The 22,986-nt window shown below is 37.6% G+C and overlaps 1 protein-coding gene across 3 annotated transcripts in view; it reads right to left on the reverse strand.

Annotated features, from left to right (window-relative positions):
• The window catches only part of LOC124133617 (cubilin-like), a 69,596-nt gene that overhangs the window by 24,775 nt on the left and 21,835 nt on the right, over nucleotides 1-22,986 (reverse strand). For 2 of the 3 annotated variants that reach the window (XM_048383735.1, XM_048383733.1), the window contains exons 4-6: nucleotides 7,137-7,357; nucleotides 1,943-2,150; nucleotides 47-297 (exon numbers count right to left, since the gene is read on the reverse strand). In XM_048383735.1, coding sequence (XP_048239692.1) covers nucleotides 47-297; nucleotides 1,943-2,115 — 424 coding nt within the window. In that variant the 5' untranslated portion in view covers nucleotides 2,116-2,150; nucleotides 7,137-7,357. The remainder of the gene's footprint in view (nucleotides 1-46; nucleotides 298-1,942; nucleotides 2,151-7,136; nucleotides 7,358-22,986) is intronic. The other variant, XM_048383734.1, reaches the window with a different exon arrangement.

Here is a 22,986-nt window from a genome sequence, read left to right on the forward strand (position 1 = left end):
GCATCAAGGCACATGTTTATACTTGGTTATACATTGGCATACTTACCTAACTTGACAATCTGATCACTGAAGTTATATGTTATGTTAAATCCTTTTCTTGGCACTGTTAAATCACCACTGTTTTCAAGAGGCTGCTTGTCAAACAAGACTCTCCCTTGACTTGTAAGAAACTCTATGTGCAGTGCTTCTCCAGAAGAGTAAAGGATTGTGCTATTGTCATAGTTGCCGCAGAACGTGCCAATCACAGGGGCATCATTTGTATAGCCATCGTAGATTTTCACGTAATCGTATGGACAGCTGGAACACAAAATGTCCATCTTCATACATGATCTAACAGAAACACAAATACATAGAGATCCTTATACTGAAATATTATATGTTATTCATCAACATAAGATAGCTACGCGCTAAATCGCAAAGACAATGAAGAACGAAACATGGTTTATTTCACGATAAAACATTGTTCTATCATGATGTCATGATTAGAACATACACTCGCAACTTGATATGATGTATTTTGGACGTTATTTTTTAAAGGAAAGTGTCTTGTAAGTTGTTCCCCCTAGATTTAGCTGGGTAACTCAGATAAACGTATTGGCCGAACGATCGTACCAAAAACGGGAGAGATATGTCAATCAGTACTAAGAAAAAATGTACAGATAATCGATGTGAGGATTGTTAGACTATGCTGATTGTCAGAATATGCGGGAAATACCAAACTTACCCCACCTGTTCATAAAATGGACTTGTCTGACATTGCCAAGGTCGGATTCAGAGAGTAATCATTGAAGCATGTACATTCATTAACTTCCTTAAAGAGGCTGTATATAATGTTGAGGTTGTTTTTTATTGTACAATAGTTAACTCCCACTCGTTTTTTATTTCTTAAGTAAAGATGTTGATATATATATATAGAATCTTTTGAAAGACCTCCAAATTTCTAGTCTTTGATCAACAATTAATACAAGTTGGCAGAACATGAAGACATTTAACTTTTATGGATAACAACTATTGTCTGTAGCCACATTTCAGGGTTACTGTTGTAGCTTTGGAAGATGAATCAGTACCTAGAAAGGTGCAAGCCCTGCAATGTTGCTACAAACAATAAAGAAGTTATCAAGGAAAGTTTCATGTTTTCATACCAGTTTCTAACTACCTTGCAAAGACCCAAAGAGACAATCATCTATTATGATAGTGCATTTCTGTGTTTATGATTAAACCTAAACAAATACAAATATGACAATCCAGAAAAATGTTTTGTGTTTTGCAAGCTCTTCAATTGTAAACCATATATTCCGTGTCTGTTTATGTGGTACCAGTTATTTGTTTATCAGGCAAATATACAAATTCTATGAATATATTTAAACCCTTTAAACTATTTTGTGCCCCTAACACATTCACACTAAGAACAAAGCACAAAAGATAGCACTACTGCTTGAAGCTCTCATAAAATATTTGGTGCACTGTGCACCCTTTCATCAACACTCACTCTTGTCTCTTGGGAAGTAAAATCAAACTTTATCAACTTTTGAATCACATGGATTGTCCTTTCAAGACTTAAAATGTTAAAATTGAATGTCACAGTGTTGCTTCATAAGAAACAAACTAAAGATATAGTGCATTTACCCTGAATTAATTTCAAATTCAAATGTAGTTAAGTCTCTCAAGACGCTTATCAAATGGGTGAATCTGATACCCAATTGATTCCAAACGCAAGGCAAAAAACATTGTAGTTCAAATTGTTATTCCCTGAAGTATCACTGAAAACAGTAAAGCGTAACGCGAGTCTCTCAAAGAGCCTTCCCAGGAGATACATCCAGTCAGAGTAATTGCACATAGTTTGTGCATCGGGTACCACATCACCTGAGCTTGTACAGAACAAAAAAGTGTCGCTCATATTCCCAGGCCATCTGTAACCTAGCACTAGAATCCATGAACTTACTATTCCTCTCCATGGTAGAGGGAGAACTCGATGAAGTGGAGTTTGATCCTCTCCCCGGCCTTGCCCTGCAGCTTGTAGTAGCAGAACATGTTGTCTGCATACATGCCCGGGAATGTAGGGGACATGATGAAACCCGTCTTCCTGTTCTCGCTGCGGATGGTGTAGCCGCACATGGCTGGTGGCGCCTCTGTTCCTATATCATATACTGCTGGAATGGGGAAAACTGTTAAATCAATCCATACAGTCAAGATTCTGTTAGTGGGTGAAGGTACTAGTGTGTTAGGGGGGGGGAAATAATAAAAAGTGTCTTTTGTAAATGTCATTTAACTGTATATTTTCATTTCAATTCAGTATCCTTTTTAATTTCTTTCGAGATTGCATTTTATAAGTTACAGGCTTGAGAGTTATTTTGGATGACATTTTCAATTATTGTGGCCAGATGAAAAAAGCATACATAAACTTACATGTATATACTTAGAGTGCAAATACTATTAATTATTTTCTTAAGTGGATCTCAACTCTGAATTGCTGTAAGAATTTGCTTGAGAAAGATGTTGAATGAGAATTGTACAATTGTCAGTCATGTTGTCAAATTATGGAGAAAGCACCAAAGTACTGAAGCTCACTTGATACATGTGCCTCCATAATACATTCATAAATTCACATAGTTGACTTGAAAGTTTTCATGTACAGTTGTGATGTTTAGGAAACTAAGCCATTGAGTGAAGGTGTTAATTGCTATAAAAAACACTTGCAGAATAATAGGATCTATTCACAGCGGGCTGACAGAACCACATCACTACAGTCAGCAAGACAACACAGAGTGGTGCAGATGAACCACATACATGCCCTGGTTCCTGGCTTCAACCTTACATCACAGTGAGCCAGCCATTCTTGTTTTACTTCACTTTCAGCATTAGCCAAGCCATATCACTCTGCATGGTTTCAAACATTGTACCAGTCTGGGTTATCAAACCCAAGTTTTGGCATGTTGATCCAACACTCTCTCCACACGGCTACCCCACTGCCCCTACCTACCCTTAGTCATTTAGCTGATCAATACTAACTTATTAATTAATTGTTAAACCAAAACAAAATGCCAGACTTCACCTCTTTGATACTGTCAACCAACCAGTTAACCTTCAACACTGTAACTTAATCTGCAACAGTATGTATAACACTGTTAATGAGCAAGGTCAAGGTGGAAAGCGTCAATTATGAAATATAAGTAATAAACAAAACATATATGTTGTACCACCTTCACTATCTACAGACAGAGATGACTAGGCTTTCAAATGTTGGGGTGGCAGCCATCAATGGCCATATTTAATTATGGATCCATAAAAAGAGGACATCATCCATGGCAAGATGTATACCATGTTTCAGATGAGATGCTGTCTAATATGAAATGTTAACACCAGAGAATAACCTGTCTCTGAAACAGATTCCACAGGGTGTAAAAGTCAAAATTGCACAGCAAATTATATTTATATATCATTGAAAACCAGTGACGACACCAAGTGTTCATGAAAAGGGTAAGCATGGACGCAATGGACAACAGACAAGCAGACCACAATCCGAGCTCACTAGACCTTTAGCCAGGGTGAGCCAAGAACATGAATAGGAAACCTTACCATTCCATTAAGAATATCTGACACTCTTTTCCAATATAACACAGGGATTAATGGATGACCAGAATTATGAAACTACTGACACATATCAATTATTAGGAGCACTTCACGTCATTCTGGCTTGGGAAGGTAGTGTTGTTTGAGTCAATGATCACACCATTAGCACATCTATTTCATCTTATGGTTTACTGATTTTACTAACCAATTAGTTTTGGTTGGATGAAATAAGAAAATAATAATAAATTTGAGTAGCTCAATATTTTATTGTATTGGGGAGAACTTGTGTGGGTTGGTCTGTTTAGTGAAGTAAATAAATGTTACTTCTTTTTATAAAGCAGGATGTCCAGTTTTTTGACGGTAACATTTAATGTATTCCGTTCTGTGAAGGCTTATCTTAATAATAGACTACATTCAATGCATTCAATCAATTATTATATGAAAAAGATAACAGTTACTTCATTTTGTATACTTTTTGTCAAATTTAATAATACTTCTAATGAATCACAAAAGAAGTGGTCATCACGCAAAAGTAAACTGAAACTATCTGAATCTTATTTCTCCAATGTGGGCTGAACTCCCGAAGTCAACTCCATAAACTCAAAACTAAAAAGAGTGCTGCCAAAGCCAACATCACAGTGTCTTCTGCATGAACAAATTATATGTGTACATGAACATTAGCCATATTGACCTTAAAAATCATGAGACCATCTGTAGGTATTATACATAAGTCACTCCATCATGAAAGTTCCATACATACATTCAGGCTAATTTAATGTATTTTCAAAATGACAACTTGAATGGGTCAGTGTCAAATTCAGTACTAAAAGAAAGAAAAAAATATCGTAAAGAAATGAATTCAAGAGATTAATTTTCAAATGCTGTTTGAATAAAAAGATTTCACCAAAGGAACTTGTACAAAATGATACTCACAAGGAGAGGTTTGGAATAAGATTACAATCAAACAAAACAGCAAAACCTCTTTTAACGTTTGTAAATGATCTGGTCTAGGATCATTTAATAGGTCTGCAGTCCAGATGTAATGGCAACAATGTCCATTTGTTTTGAACAAAAAGACCAACAATCCCGAAACAATGAACACAAACTGCAACTGAACATTAATAAATCTTTTTTTAATCTTAGCAATGATAACATTTTGTCAGTATCATCTTCTCTTTGTTAAATTACTGTAGTTGTAACTTTAGTCACACAATTTTGTATGAGAACAAAAAAGGCATTCTGAATAAGGAAAAGAATTTATGGATGTCATTCTGAATAGTTCAGCAAAACACCAACTTTTTTCTGCTGATTACTATGTTTCTGACTACAGACCAATTCATCTTGTCAAACTGTTTGCCATAAGAAATCTTATCCATGTAAGATTTACTCATAATTAATCAATTTTTCATCAAAATATGTCAATGGTTGAAATCATTTCAAATATAATATTGGATCAAATTTTTAATGCCAAAACTTGAAAACAAAATTAAATCATTGCAGTGTTCGCTTGAACTGTAGTCAGAATAACTTACATATAAAAATAATGGGGTCTAGCAATGATTTCCCACAGAATAAGCCTATTTGCCCACTACGCTAACAGTTTTGTGTGAGTGAGTGAGTGAGTGAGTGAGTTGGGTTTAACGCAGCTTTTAACAGTATTCCAGTTATATCACGGTGTGTCAGCTTAATGTGGGAGGAAAGCACAAAGTGATGTAGGTCTCAGATGTTTACCACTTTGGTGAAACCCACGAGCACAGGTATGGAGCTGACAAACCTAGAATCATAATCGGGGTGAACCGGGATTCAAACCCACAATCATCGGTTTCTGGCACGCCCAAGGTACGCAACTCTGCACAACAAATCGGGGCACCTTAGACGACAGGGCCACCCCTGCCCCCAAACAGTTTTGGAGTTCTCAAGGTATGACTATACTTTCTACAAGTTCCAGGGAACATGCAATCATACTTTAGAACAAATGTGGTCAAGAAAGAATTGGTAATATTTTTAATGCAGTCCAAACTTAAGTTTGCCACATAAAACATTGTATGTCTACTTATTTTATTGATTTGACAATCAAAGTGAATCAGGGGCCTGAAGAATCTTTATATTTTCACAAAAGCAAAATAAATGGTGCACAACAATCTCAACTGAACAATTCATTGAGAACATACAATAAAAGTCTGAAAACAGTTTTCCTATGAGAACAAAACTATCAACAACAACAGTCTCTGGAGGAATCTATAAAGGCACCAAACTCTTTCAAGAACACAAAACAAAGAGATGGCAAAAGTTTGCTTATAAGCATTTTTGCTAATCATTTCGGAAATATTTTTAAAATTGGGTATACTATTATTATACAAATGTCTTCTCTGTGTTAGATTACTTGTTTTATTTTCCATAATTCTTCCTAGAATCAGACAAAACAAAGTTCTACTTTCATTACTTTCAAAGACTTCTTTTTTTCTTTCTATTTTCGAATTGATGTACCCTTCAGTCATGTAACAATCATTTAAGAAAACATGTATTGTCAATGCAAGAGAATAATCAGGGTAGATCATCTGCCGAAACAGATTCCATTTGCCATAAAGTGCAAAATAGCTGTGAAAATTGAATGAATGGATCACTGAAAATCAGTGATGACACCAGGTGTTTGTGAAAAGGATAAGTATGTGTTGCCCTACCGGGAGAACCCGCCATTCACACAATTTGCAAAAGTTAGTATTTATTGCCAGATGCCACACAGCACTACTCCCGCAGTACTCCTGCCATGGACGATAAAGGTCCACATTGGTCTCATCAGTAATTAACATTTTGACAGAGTGTACAACACACTGATTACAAGGTTCAGAGAAAATTGATAATTCCTATTTTCCTTGATATGGCATAATCATAAGAAGTTAAGATTGAGTGGAATCACATCAAAATGGAAGAATGTAAAGACTTCACATTTATCACAGGCAAAATGGCGACTATCATGAATGAAGAGTAATTAACTTGCAGAACTGTTTGATAACATATTATTTGTGATACACCATGTTATGTATTTGCTGCATTGAATCACATCTGTTATTTCTTGATGTTAGTCCTTCCTGCATATACCCCTGCAAAACTGCCTTAGTTGTCCAGTGATCATAACGCTGCTTTTAACAGTTTTCCAGTTATATCACAGCGTGTCAGCTTAATGTGGGAGGAAAGCCCGAAGTGATGGAGGTCTCAGACATTTACCACTTAGGTGAAGCCCCACGAACACAGGTATGGTGCTGACAAACCTAGAAACATAATTGGGGCGAACATGGGATTCGAACCCACAATCATAGGTTTCTGGTGTGTCCAAGAATTGCGGCGCCTTAGATGAATGAGCCACCTGTGCCTATTCCACACTACCCCCCCACCCCCACTGCCGGTGATCATGAAAACCACCCAACAGACATCCTTGATTTTACTTGATCTATCACATACTTAATTCAATGCTGTGAGCTAGGTCAGCAAGCAGCTGGAGAAATGGAAAATCAAACATCATTCAATGAAACTGAGCCCTCGCTGAGTTCAAGAACTAACATACTTACAAGCATCAAAGAACTCATAGTATCCTGTGAAGCCTGTATGCTCCTTTGTAGCGTCTGTATAGAAGGAGAGGACGATGAAATTTTTGGTAGACACAATTAAGTTTTGTAAACTCCCAAGTAAATCTCCACAGAAGCGACCAGCCAGCTGAGCATCTAGGAGATTCAATGTTTCCCGTTCACTCTTTATTTGTGTGTAGATGTCCAAGTAGTCATGGTCACACCTGCAAAATACAACCACAATCAGCATTAGTTCTATCAGTGCTATGTCACATGACTTTCATTGACTCGGAAAAAGTGTGCGGCTTTTTGCATCAAAGCTGTGTATAGGGGATTTATTCTGCCTCACAGAAATCCATGTGCAGCCTCATGTGCTCGTGGTGGGGTAAAAGGGATTTATTCCCCCGCTGAGAAATTTATTTCTCTCCAAGGCTGGATACAAGAAGAAGAAGAAGAAGAAGAAGAAGAAGAACCTACCAGTGTCAGCTTCGGCACTATTGTAACACCATTACACATTATGAGTGTATTTTTGTTTACTGCAACACTCCAGAGACAATCCAGAGAATGACCAGACTCCATTATCTGCCCAAACATATTCCATGATTGGGCGTAAAGGGCAAAATGGTGGTGAAAATTATGTGAATGGATCACTTAAAATCCAGTGAAAGATATTGTGAGCAATGATCCACACACTATGCACTAAGTTGAAAGCACAGAACAAGGGCCATAACTCTGTAAAACAATAATTGACGGGACAAATTTTCGAACTCTGTCTTGACAAGTATCTCTTAGATAAGCATTCAAACTTTCATTCACATAACTTCAGTTGTTTCTGAGGAAACTTGTCCCCATTTCATGCAGTATGCACTAAGTTAAAAAGCATGGAGCAAGGGCCAGTAACATCAGGGTGGAAAATTCATTTCTCTGACTTATATAGTTTTTGAGAAAATTTGTCCCCTTTGTGAAACGGACGGACAGGTGAACGGACAAACTCCGTTCCTATACCCCTGCCCCACTTCGTGGTGGGGTATAATATCCGCTTCAAAGATAAGATAGCAAAAATCATTTCAGGTGAAATAAAAACATATATAACATTTCTTTGTATTTGAATTTTATATTTATCCTATCCTCAAAGATAAATGAACAATATTCCTCTCATTCCTGTTACAATAATTCACATTCCTCTGAACCAGATAGGCAGGGGCACTTAAAACATTGTTTCTTGATAACAATATTACAAAACAATTTCCAGCACTTAAAATGGGATACATCATAATGATCTGACTATATAATATTGACTGTCATCACAGAAAATTGTAGTGCTAAGAACAATTGCAATTTTCCAGATTAAACTTCCATGAAAAATAAACAAGTCGCACAGTGATGAGGACATAAAATCTACACAGGAAGCGATCTGTGGAGTAATTTGTTTAAATACACCCAGGAAATGCATGTTTTATTAAAGTCGGAGCTTGTCCAATATGCAATATCCCTGTTTCCTAGTTTACAGCCTGAGAGATAGCTGGCTTTCATGGCATCCTATTACATTGAAGCCGTATTGTACTTGCTGGATGAATGTGTATGATACGATGATGCTGTTGCTGTGATTGGTTGTAATTGCTGCAGAAATCAAAGCAACTGTCATAATGTCAACATTACTTCCAAAAAAAGCTTCATGTCTGAAAGATTCTGTTAATTGCTGATAAAATGGACATACTTTGATGTGTGCTCTTGAAGTTGTTCCACGGAATGAAATTGTTTCAATCAATAATTTCACTGACAGGAATCTTTTAATCTCCTATTGACAAGTAATAATCAAAGATGTGTTTAGATTTTTCTTTGGTTATTTGGTTCATATTTACTACTCATGGTTGGGAACATTTCCCCATAATTGCTTAATAGTCTGTGGACTGTGGTGTTTTCTTCAGTTTTAATCATGTTTGACTTCATGAATTAAGGTTGAGAGGCGGTGATTTTGCATTACATTGGAGCTTCCCATTAGTGTCCTATCAAATATCAAGTGCAAATATGTTAGGCAGCAAATATACAGCAGTCTTTCAGGAACGTTTTGAAGGTTAGATTACAATTGCTGTGGAAATACCACCATCATACTGTCCATTCCAGCAATACAAAATGTTCTGTATGGATCCCAACACATCCGAATGCCAACTAATCTTTTCTTGAAATGTTTCTGTTGGTAAATATAAGGGTCAAAACCTGTTCCATAATCATTAGAAGTCTCTATCAAATCAATAGTGAAGGGGGTGCCTGTCATAAACACATGCAAAGGCAAGTCAATTGTTCCCCTGATAAAACACAGGAACATATGGTCCAGGTCAAAGTAGGGAATTGTATCAGACATCATTTTGGTCACTGATGCGTCAAATCTATAAATGTCTTCCCCATGTCTGCCATGGAATGTTTGGAAAGCTTTACTGAGGCCTTGAATATTAAAACCCTGATGAAACAACTTTTGAGAAAGAGTCATATGGCGTCTTTGAAATCTTCACAGAAAGAGCGTCCTTGATTGTACCTCAAAAGTTGTTAAATGAGGACTTAAAAACCTGGAGTGGCCTGCATATTACTGGACATAAAAGGGACAGTTGCCTAGTGGACAGTTGAAGTCATCCCTCTCGTCATAGATTCTGTCTAAACATTTAAACCAGGCATTTCATTGCTCAAAAATAGCAAAATGATTACCTAGGTCTTGTTAAATTAATTATCCCACCACACATCTCTTGTGTTCCCCTTTCTTTCTTTACTTGATGAAATAAAACCACATTCATAGTTCTACCAAACATTCATGCTTCATGGCAATCGCTTCGATCTTCAGTCAATATATAGTGACCTTATTCAGAAATGTTTAAGGCTATAGCCTCACCTCCACCATCAATTCACATAGATGCTGACTTCAAAAGGAGATATCCCTGACCCACAGTTTGACTTGAAAACCTGATTGAATATAAAGCTCTATATGCAACACCTAGCTAAGATAAGGACATAAATTTCTTATTTGATGCTGCAACATGAGCTCTCCCTCATAATAGGCTTGACCACGGCCGTAGGTTTCCACAAGTCATAATACCAAAGGTTAGCAACCGCACAAACTCAGTCAATAATTCATTGGTAAGGATGCCTTCTGTAGTTAAGCATGTGCTGCGAAGATCTATGGTGAAACTGTTTCTGGTTGATTCACTTAGTGGTCTTTGTTACTTATATTTCTAAGTTCATTCTCATGACACTGGAAAAGTCAAACAGGTTAAAAAAGTCACCACTAGTTGTTATATAAAGGCCAAGAGAATACAATGCACTAAGTAATACCCGTACATTGTTGTAAAAGTTGTATGAAGTGTATGAAATTAAACCTCTCAAGGGGATTCCAAGGTGACACAAGTCCTCAGTAACCTATGCTTGTTGCAGCAGCTGACTGATGGATTGGCATCCAGGTGATTTAGTATCATCGTGACTCAACCGCTGGCTGACTGCTCATGTCAAGCACAGGTTTTCTCGACACATTCTGAATTAATCATAGGTTTACTTAGCTCACTCACCTCAATCAACTGTGAGAATGGATTTCATTATCATTCTAATATTGTCACCGGTATTTACAACCAATGAAAATTGTGAAGATCAATGTTCATGATGACAATCACTGGATTGTCTGGCCCACCTGCAATTATTTACAGACCATGGTCACATAACTGGAATATTGCGGAGTGCAGCATTAAACAACAAACAGACCTGTATCTACAAGTCTCAACTGCAATGTTTGAAACCCATTTCTGGTGTCCCGTGCCATGATATTGCTGGTATATTGCAGAAAGCAGCGTAAAACCAAACTCACTCACTCACTCACCCACTCAGGTCTCAAATGATGCTGCAGGAAGCACACCAGACATGTGTAAGCCAAGAAATGTGATGCTGCAGGTTCAATGCCTTTCACAGAACATGTAATTGCTATGTTACACATTAATGTCAGTGAATATTCAGGTATGTGAAGGGACCTTGCTCAGTATTTTTTTTATTACTTGCCGTTTATAACTTCTTAAAAAAAACTCACTATTGTGTGTGAATAGGCAGTCATCTACATGATCCACAGCAAAATCCAATTGGGTTTAACAGAATAATACTTCAAAAACGTCAAAATTTGACATGTATTCATTCCATACAACGGCCCACCTTTAGAATTCATGGGTCCGTTCCACGAAACTATTGTAGTGCTAAGGTGATCGTAACTCCCTTACTGTAACATAGATGTAGTCTTACGACCGACTGTCGTTGTGCTACATCTCCTTGTGAGAGTTTACAAACATGTCACAATAAACTATGATGTAATTTGGGGAACTTTGTTGCAAGATTAATGGGTGAAACAATGCTGTGTGACATCAGCCTAGCATCAAGTGTGCATAACCTCCTCCCAGTGATCTTTCATCTTAACATCATTGAATAAGCGAAGCTAATGTGTGGCAGATTGTCTGATTTGTGCAAGGAACATCCAGTTCCTTTGTTATCTGGCATAATGAACACGTTGACGTCACATACGCATGATGTCATTCACAAGACATCTTCAAGAGATGTCATCCTTTTTGATTTGTGGTTGTTTCCTTTCATTACTTGCTATCTTAACAATTTTGAACCCTTCTTTCTTTAGGACTGGGTTGATTCAACATGTTTACATGTCTGCTAGCCTGAAAGTACTGAAACAAAGGAATGTCTCCCAATGGTTGCCACCAGTGAGGCAGGATACACTCACCTTTTCGTGAACACTTCGTATCATCACTATTTGATTGTGATTCATAAACACATGCTCATGATGTCAGAATCACAAATTGACTCAGCTATTAGCCGATAGGCCTTCTTCTGACGAATATGGAAAGGGTTTGTTGCTCTTATTTATGTAACATAAACCTTTAGTTCGACATGAACTGTGAACAAGTTGGATTGAACTCAAGGTGTCGACCCCTGCATCATGTGCATAGGGCAAGATTTATTTGTTGAGTCAGGATAAGGTATTTATAGGATATTACACTCACTTTAATGCAATATGAAGTTTATTATCCAAGTGCAAATTATTTCAAGTAGGACATAAACTTGATATTAAATTGAAGCGAGTGTAATGTTTTATTTATTACCACAAATGTAATTGGAAGAGGATTCAACAAAAACAAACAGTTTCAGTACCGTCAACATAGCCACTGACAGAAAGATCAAGGTTACAATGTTTGTTGATCAAACCACAGCGGAAGTTCACAGCTGTAAAAAATAATTCCCCGTTCATTTTTTCTCAGTACAATAAATGACAAAATGATATGTTGTTGCTAAATTTAAAGGCTGTATTAGTGTTTTATCAATGTAGTAAGACTTTCTCCTAATTGAGCAAAAGCGTATTTAGCAAATTAATTGATGGTAATCTCACATTATTTCGCCCTAAGAACAAGTACCCTGTCACAAGTGCTCAGTAGACAACTGTGTATACGCAGCAGACAGAGAGTTCCAGTTTGGCTTTTAACATTTTATTAAGAGGTCACCAAGAGCATCTTCTGAAAATGTCAACATGTCTGATGACAAACAGTGTTTCAAGCGGGAAAGCATCTACTGTTGAAAATGTTTCACCGACAATTTATTGGATGTACCAGGGTTATACGTCTTATCTGGCTTGCTGCAAATGACCATGTATCAAGGACCATGCAATAGAGTATATTGTAAAGGTAACATGCAGTTTTACAGTCTGTGTTTTTAGTTACATAATGATCATGCACATGAATATGAAACGTTAAGCATACCTGTAGCTCAGCGCAAAACAAGCATTTGTGGCAGTAAAACCACAATCATGTCAAACAGCATGTGTTGCTTTTCAGTGCTCTTCAGAATATTTTAGAGAAGAATCTGGTTTCTAACTTTGCAGTTTGGGGTTTGTAATTTGTATAATGTTAGTTATGGGGAAACAGTCCTACTGTGTAGCCTCATCCCAAATTATTCTCTCATCCTGAACCATGTTAACTGGCACACGTAAATTCAGGGAAATAGACAACTAACTGCATGAGGCTATTTGAAGTATGATATGGCTAAACTGCTTCAGTATTTGATGACAAAATCGCAAATTAAAATTACTTCAGTTTGTTATCCATCATCTGGTAGCATTTCCAGGGTAACAAAAACGGTGTTCTCGTGTTCGAAAAATAAACGAATGATTGCAGCAAAAGAAGTCCTGTAAAGGTCAGGGTTCACAATCAGCCAATCAAATGCCTAGTGAAAAGTGAAAAGTGATTTGTGCACGCTTTGCAAGTATCAGAAATATCTGCACCGATATGTTTTACCCCTGGGGGAATAAGTATTGGGAAGCCAGCCTCAAGGATATGGACTTTTACCATATGATTTGTCAGGGTGTGAGTGCGTGTGTTAACCTACTTATACAGCGAACGCAAAACCATAAACCAGGCTCAACCCCCACTCATCTAAATCATTTCATCCAACTGTAATAAACCAAATGAATAAGAAAAATATCTACCTGCCACACCTCATAGGGAAACGTGTGGTCATCACGTTGCAGTGTTGCAGACATACATTTATGGACTGTCGTCACTACCAAAACAGCGTGGTCGTCTTGCTTGTCAATTGGTGACATAAACTTCACCTCAGCGTTTAATTCATAACTGACACCTCTTGCCTAATTAAAATTGGATTAAGAGTCAATCTATCATTCTATATGGCATCTTCATTAATCCACTGTGATCAAATGCTATCAACCCTTTGATGTTGGCTGCCATGTGGTATGACCTACCAGACAAACATCTTCACACATTGATGGCATTTATGAAGTCCATATTGATGGTATTTATGAAGTTTGAATTTGATGATCTCCGCATTGATGATCTCTGCATTGATGGCACTGATGATGTCCGTTTTGATAGTACTGATGGCATTGATGGCATTGATGGCATTGATGGCACCGATGAAGTCCGCATTGATGGCACTAATGATGTCTGCATTGATGGCACTGATGATGTCCGTTTTGGATGGTATTGATGGCACTGATGATGTCAGTTTTGATAGTACTGATGGCATTGATGGCATTGATGGCACCGATGAAGTCCGCATTGATGGCACTAATGATGTCTGCAATGATGGCACTGATGATGTCCGTTTTGGATCGTATTGATGGCATTGACGGCATTGATGGCACTGATGATGTTCAGCAAAGGGAACAAAACAGTGTGTAATTGCACTGTTGGTAAGTTCTGTCCAGTTCTGGGAACCAGATTTCCGGGTACACAGAACATTTTATAGAGTAATTTATTCAATTTTTCATTAAAGTCGTTGGGAAGGCATGATTTTCAGGTAAGTGGGGTCTTGACAAGACGGGATCTTCAGTATATCCAAGCATCCCATATTTTAGTATTAGTATGCTGTTCAGAATTTGATGAATGAAATGTGTTTCAAAACATAAGGCCACCCTTCATTAATTACAAATTATGAAGCTGATAAATATAACCTGAAGTTGGCAAAAACAGATGATTGTCCATAACTTTCATTGACAAACAAATTAGTGTCACTAAAGTAGTCACGTCCCCATCATTTATTGAGCTGTGTATTTAACAAAGATGATTGGTGAATATTGACACAAGTGATTAAACACACCTGGGTTCAAAGGGCACAACACACAGTTCATTTGATTCAGACAATGACTGCACATACATAAAGGGCTTGAACTTTCAATTTGGTAAGTAAGAGCCCAGAAAGTTTTTGATACACAGGGAATTTCTCCTGAATGATACAGAATAACAAATTCCTCAGGTTTAAAACTTAAAAGGGAACAGATTAGTGTTGCCTTAGGTTATAACATCAGGGTGACACCACGAATAAACAATCCACACAGACTCGGAAACAGTAGCTTGTGCAAAATTTCTCAAAAGGTGACGATTTTGGCCCATGGGTATTTGACAGTAGTTTGTTTCAGGATTGGGACGAGACAGGTACAGAAACCGGAGAGAGTGAGACCAAGATAGCCAAATAACCTGTTAGAAAAAACAGGAATGTACATCAATTAAAATTATGTGGAAGTCTTAGATTCCAGCAAAGGGACAAACGTCATTAAGATGGACAATATCAAGAGACAAGCCCCTTTGTCCTCCAAACTTGTGCTGATTTGACACGCATACATCCATTGATTTGGAATCCTTTGTTCTCCTTTGCTTAAATTTTGTTCAGGACAGCTGTAATGTTTTTGGCTTTTTTATCTTTTATGTGAGAAGTGCCAAAAAGGTTGGTAGCCAGTTCCTGTAGATAGAAAAACCTGCTAGAATAAACCAGCTCCGGAACTTCAGAATTAGGCACGGAAGTAGAGCATGTGTAAGTTCCTGCCTCAAGAGAACAAAGGATCACCTGTGGGCTAATTAAATTACGCACACATGCACATTAGTTTTTGTTAAGCTTAAGTAAAGATGGCAAATGGCTGTACGTTTAGACCTGGAGCAGAGGACAAGCTATTCATATAGATGGAGACACCAACTCTCTTGGGCTATTCATTTGTGCCTATTCATCAGAGACATAATAAACTAGGAAAAAAGTTTGAATGGATGTGTTTTCAAATTGGCTTTATTCCATCATGAGACGAGAGCATCCTCAACCAAATATCAGTCGTGTATTTTAGCATGTCAATTGACAACCTATTTAATCAAATTCTCACATGAACAATCTGTTAATTCTAATTTCTGTTAAGTTTACTTCAAAACCATCAACTTCTTGCAAAATGCAAATATTTCGCTTGATAAAACTTTTCAATAGTTTCTTGCAAATTAATTTTTGTCATTTTGTTTCATTTTCTTCAAGTGAGAGATGCTGTGATTATAAAGTCGAGACTTAAAACTTTCTAACAGTTATATCTTGCAGAAATAATTTCTTGCAACAAGTTCATTTCCATAATCATAAGCAATCTCTGGTAAAAGCAGAGTCCATTGTATGAGCTTGTGTTTAAGTATCACCATCAAATTGTGATGGTATAAGGTGTTCGCGAATAGGTGAGCAGATCCTGCCCTCAGGTGGCACCCATCACAAATACATGCAAAGGCTAGTCAATTGTTCCCCTGAAAAAGCACATGGTAACATATGGCACAAGTCGAAATAGGGAATTGCATTGGACATCACTCAAAATTGGTAATGTTCTCCACATACCATAAAACGTTTTGAAAGGTTTACTGAGGCCTTAATTCATGTTGTAACCTTGATCAAACAACTCTTGAGCGAGAGCTGCATGATGCCTTTTGATATTCTCATAGAAAGATCATGCTCAGTTGTATCTACAAAGTTGTGAAATGTCGACACCAAAGGCTGGAGCTGATGAAATATTGCTCGACAAGTTGACTATTGGAAAGTTGAAGTCATCCCTCTTGTCACACAGTCTTGTCAGGAATAGTTTGTCACTCTGAATCTTTATGAATAGATCTAAATATGAAACCGATGAAACTGTCTCACTGGTCTCTTTCATTGCTAAAGAATATTTATATGATTATGCTTTTTGACATATGTTATCCAAGTATATTGAAATGTACTGAATCAAAAGGCTAAACCTTTAACACATTATCTACTGCATATAGAATCACAAAAATAAACACAAAAACTTATTCAATATCGCCACTATGGTGAGTAATAAAATGAAACATCCATGTCTAATACACTGTCTACATCACCCTCATACATTCACTTGATCTCATCCAAGTCTCCATACGAAAAAGCCTGATCCTAAGTTATATATGCAGTTCCAAATAAAAATGACTCTCTGAAGATCATGTTTCACTGACAACACATTAATCTTGCTGCACATTATGAGAGCAAACTAACATCTACTTCTTATCTTCAGCTATTTTGACATCATTCTAAATTATCTCTGTCAAACTCACAGTTAAAACAGCCACCGGATTCAATTATATGAATACCATCAAATCTTAAAATGTGGGATCGCTTGATTTATTGAAACACTCCAACAGAAAACTACATGGTGCCTCCCTGGCTATGATCAGGAGCCATCATAGAAGAAGGTCTCCATATGTTTTCATCAATGCCAGTGGGATCAACCCTGAAGTGATATTTCATGGGACTATTCAATCTTGTTTCAACCGTTTTCTACATTTCACATACCTTCTCAGTCACTCGTTCAGATGGTTATCCTTATAAATGCAAGAGACCTTTCAATGAACAGATAATGTGACAGAAAAATCACTAAAGGTGCTCTCCAATGGATTGTAAACTTGTACATGTGTAACAATGCTGCTGCTGTCTTTGGCCCAATTGAAATGCTCCCTGTTTAGCTCCCCCCCTTACCTTGTGGGGGCCACACATGGTTTGTATACTCAAGTAAAACAGATGGGACAATGTTGGAAGTTCATGCAAGTGTGATACATGGTCCTAGCCTTGTTATACATGGTCCTAGCCTTGTTATACATGGGCCACAAGAATATGTTTTGAGTGTTTATCTATCATGTATTACATGTTTGGATATTTATGATAGGTATGATACTGGGAGAAAATGTATCATTACAGGCCTAGTTTAACCATAAAGCATCAAGAGCTGTTTCATATTTATGTCCATGCATAAAGATTCAGAGTGACAGGAAACTATGCACAAGACTGTATGACAAGAGGGATGACTTAAAATTTTCCTTTATGTAGGGTAATAGTCCATCATCTCCAGCCTCTGGTGTCGCCATTTCACAAAGTTTGAGATTCAATTGAGCATGCTCGTTCCACAAAGATTTCTAAAAGTGTCATATGACTCAAAAGTTGATCAGGGTTTCAACATTAAAGGCCTCAGTAAAGTTTCAAAAAGTTTTATGGTAGATATGTACGGCACATTTCTAAGTTTGATGCATCAGTAACCATAATGATTTCCGATGCAATTTAATCATTTAAACTTGAGCCTTATGTTCCCATGTTTTTATTCAGGTGAACAATTGACTAGCCTTTGTATGTGTTTGTGAGGGGTGTCACTGGTGGGACATGATATGCTCACCAATTTGCGAACACCTATTATCATCACTTTTTGATAGTGATTCATAAACACATGCTTATGATATGCTCTAACATCGCACAGTGGATTCTGCTTGTAGCAGAGCCTGCTTATGATTGTGGAAATGGTTTAGTTGCTTCTCTTTAAAATGTCACTGTTAGTAATGCAGTAACTTCAACAGCATATTGTCATTGACAGAATCACATAGCCCATGTACAACAAAAACAAAAAAGCCTTTCCATAATCATAAGAAATCTCTGCTTAAAGCATTGTACAATGAAATCTAGAAACAACTGAATCATGGAAGAGCATCTCAAGATAGATGGATGATTCAACATAAACTCAGCACCATTCTTAGTCCCAAGGTAGAAATATCCATATACCATAGGGTAGCCTAGTGGTTAAAGCGTTAGCTTGTCACGCCGAAGACCAGGGTTTGATTCCCCACATGGGTACAATGTCTGAAGCCCGTTTCTGGTGTCCCCTGCCATGATATTGCTAAAAGCGGCATAAAACCATACTCACTCACTCACCCTGCATATACCAAGGAATCCTCCACATACCACAGACTATTTGTAGTTATACACAGACATCGTCTTGGAATAGATTAAAGACACAAGCGGCCCAGACTTCGAGCTTAGCTGTAGAGAGTTTGGCTCAAAAAAAAGGATTCCATCAGCTGAATGAAATTGAAAAGATCGATGTGGCGTCTTAATCTTGTTGGTAAGAGCTATACTGGACATATGTGGTGCCGTTCAGACAGCCTTGGACACTGTACATGGTTACTGTGAAATAACACAGGACTTACCATACAGCCAGTATACCATGCAGCGTATGCAGAGGCAGCTCATTGTACACAGAGAGAAAAAGCAGAAAAACTATACTATCGTATATGAAGTCTTACAACAATTTTACAGGTGTCACTTTGATGCCAGAAGATACACAAGCCCTTCTAAACAATCAATGGGTCTTATGGACAGAGAAGACTAATTATGAAAAGAAGATGTTGATTACATTAACATTTTCAGGATGACTTCCTTTCCTTTCAGAATTGCATGACAACAAATGTTGAAATGTTTCAGTTCCCACATGAGAAGTGAAGCTCTGGGAGATTACCATCGACACAAAAGTTATAATATTGGTGTAAAGAATGTCACGAGACTAGATATCAGGCACCCCACAAATCAATTCATATTTACCATTTGGGGAGTTCAAATACCAGACACATGTAGTAATTGGTTTTCTGTTGCTAAAGGAAGAGAAGTTGTATTTGCTGATAATCATGAGTTACTGCAGTGTCAATTGTTGTTTTGAAGGAAATAAGTAACAGTGACTTTATGATTAATATCTCAATTTCTTTAATCAGCTATGGTGCCTAGTAACTGGTCTGTGGACAGGATCAGTTAGTGGGGCGAGGAAAGCATGACAAATATCACCATTAGAGTTAAGCTAATGCTAGAGTGCCATGCTAGAATCTTCTTAGGCCACCTCCCATAACACAATGTCCTCCCTATCATCCTACCTGACTTTCAATCCCCCTCTTCATCCCCTATTTAGACAACCATGTGTCATACACTGTACCATCCTTACTCCCCTCAAGAAGTTTCATCAGATTCAAGACTTTGCTGTTCACATGTAGACTATTCTATACCAAACATGCCTTATTTGGAAGCAAATTAAGAGGGCCTCAGCCTAGTCCAATTTGCCATTCCACTTTCGCAAACATAATGCTATAATTGTCCAGTCCTTTTATAACAGATTTATCCTTCAAGACATTAAAAGATGAAAAAAGCTGCTTATCCCTCACAAAATCCTATAAATCTGACATTACTGGGCTTAGGTTTGATCAAATCTCTGTAATGACTTTCTCCATGGAGCACTGTTTACCCGCTGAGACTTGAATTACCCTCGGGTTTTTTCCAAGAAAATTCTGTACACAAAATTGCTATTTTTTCATCCAATTACTGCTATCTGCAAGACCTGGACACAAACCAGAGAAGTTATAATACAGCTTTTCACAGACTTGGCAATAGGCACAGATTGTCTCTGATAAAACAATTGCTCCCCTTCCTGACATGAATTACTTGAAGAATCTAGTCCTGTAAGAGCAGAGTGATCATTAAAATAATTCTTCAAGTTCAAAGTGTTACCTTCATGTCAGTGGTGAAATAAACTATGAACATTCAACGTTCACAAATCATGACATTTTCTACTTACATAGCTTTAGTTATACAGTTTGTAGGAAGGAAAGCCTTTACTTTAAATATATATGGCGTCCATAAGGGCCCTGATCAATAGCCTCATTTCACTGCCATGCCTCATTTGTTGCTTGTCGCTACCTCGGAAATGGTACCCTTGGAATGGGGACGAGCAGAAAATGTAGGCTCTGGCGTGGTAAACAACTGCAAGGGGTTTTAACACATGAACTGACATCAACGCTAAACATCTGATGAGATTTCCAAGTCAAATTTGCTGCTGATCACCCTTGAATACTCACTGAAGATCAGACGAATATTCCATTGAAGACATTCCAGTGAGAGAACCTTAGTCTGCTCTTATTGACAAATCGGACCATTTTGTCCATGGTTTTTATCTATTAATAAGGCATCTTTATATTAAGATATCAGAATAAACTCACAATCTGAAGGAATAAAATAGACCTTAATATTCTGAAGATCAGGACATGTCAGAGATGTAATTATTTCTTTCTCCAGCATACTAGTATATCATCCTTCCAAAGCCTTCAGTTACAAGATTAAACAAGGCACACAATATTACAAGGCACATATGAGATTTGTACTGAACATTTGGACATGTGGTGGTACATCAACTTGATACTGAGACAACATCTGTAGCCTGTATATTATGACAATGGTAGGTCCTGAACTGGTAGAGAAGGAGTATTTGTTTGCTAACCAATGTCAGCTAACGGTACATCACCATCTCACTGTTGTTAGTTGTCCTATGTTGATAGCAGTGTTGGTTATGGTGGAGATATAGGAGTGTGGTGATGGAGTTGAATGATGATGATGAAACCAGAAAATGACAATGAAGTTTGTGCACAGTCACACATTTGGATAGTGAGAGTGCCTGGCCATGAGTGTGTTGGAGGTGAGGTGAAATGGGGCTTAGTGTTCAAGGTAGGGTACTGTGGTGGTGATGGTGATGGTGGTGGTGGTGGTGATGGTGGTGGTACTAGGGTACTGTTGTGGTGGTGGTGTTGGCAATGGTGGTATTGGAGATGGTGGTGGTGGTGGTGGTGGTGGTACTAGGGTATTGTGGTGGTGGTGGTGGTGGTACTAGGGTATTGTGGTGGTGGCAATGGTGGTATTGGAGATGGAGGCAGTGGCAGTAATGGCAGCAATGATGGTTCTGATGCACTCACTGACTACAGGGCTCAATGTTCCATAGCCCAGATGTCATTGATGCAGTCAGTTCATTTCATTACGACTCACACAAGTGTCAGCCAGAACCACCTAAACTTCCCTTCTGTCACCAAACACATCTTCTTGAGGCTTGCTGTCTGGGCATTTCATCAGATTAGACGACAGTATAGATGTTTTGTTGTCACAGTTCTTTCACACAAACAGGAGGTTGTGTTTGTATTTTCTGTGTGCTGAACATATCTCTTTAAAGCTGTTGTACAAAAACAGATTTCACGTCTTATAAAAAGTGCAGCAGTTCAAATTGCCTGTTGTCCTTCTTAAAGTATGAAAATAAACTGTCTGCTATGTCTAACATCTAAACACTAGTCAGTAAAATCTTGAGTTGACAAAGCAAAGCTCACACACAGGTGCTGGTTAAATTGGTACTGTATGTTTAACTCTATACAAATAGTGAAGGGAAGCAACTAAGGGAGGTAACTGTGACAAATGGCTTATTAATGTTCACCCAATACAATTAGAACAAGTTGTTTTCTTATACAAAATAGTGTTTCTTTCTTACTGGGAATCAAGTTAATGATTATTATTATTTCTACAAGGACTGCCAGAGACATTAAGCGTTAAAAACATCTTGGATCTTGGTAGCAAGGTTATTCTCTTCTGAGAGATGTAATTATGTCGGTGAATGTGGCCATAGCTGCATTATCATAAATCTCAACAACAAAAAAGTTTGTTTTTTGTTTTTTTAAAGTAACCATTCTAACAAAAAATAACAATAAAACCTTGAACATACCTATCACTTAAAATGATGTGACGTTAAGGCCCAAACAGAATCCTTATCACTGCTATTAGTCTCATTTCACCACTCTGCTTGTATCAAACATTGGATAACTCGATATAGTTGGGGTCAATAGGAGTTAATGGGGTTTCACTGTTATCCTTTTTTGTGTGACCTTCACAATCCTACATAACAACTGGACCATCTCGCCTTCACAAATTTAACATTTCTAATGCAGCAAAATGTCTGTTCAAACATGTGGTTTCTCCTTTAATTTTGACATGTAGGAACGGTAATTTCTACCAATCTATCTGTGGCATGTGTGAATACCATTAATCTACAGAATAACTCACTTTGCAACAATTTGCATGAGTGATTGCAGAGTTTCTGCTTCACTTGACATCCACTGCAATATCCCCATAAAATATCATTTGATGTTGGCACTGTGCTTGTGCACACAAGCATGGGGTGTACCAGCAATGCGAGCAAATTGCTATAAAACGTTATCGTTAGATAGAGGAATATGGCTGGAGATAATGTTCCAGACAACTAAGTTTATTGATCAAGGCATGTCAATGGCATTTTTCTCCTAATGCAGCAAAGAAAATGCAGGAGGTGCCATTCAAAAAACTTTTAATCCTGATATATACTTTCACTGATATGAAAAGGCATTTTTATGATGTCTCCATA

The sequence above is a fragment of the Haliotis rufescens genome, unplaced genomic scaffold (assembly GCF_023055435.1).
Source record: "Haliotis rufescens isolate VD_foot unplaced genomic scaffold, xgHalRufe1.0.p SCAF_5, whole genome shotgun sequence".
NCBI classification, from domain to species: domain Eukaryota; kingdom Metazoa; phylum Mollusca; class Gastropoda; order Lepetellida; family Haliotidae; genus Haliotis; species Haliotis rufescens.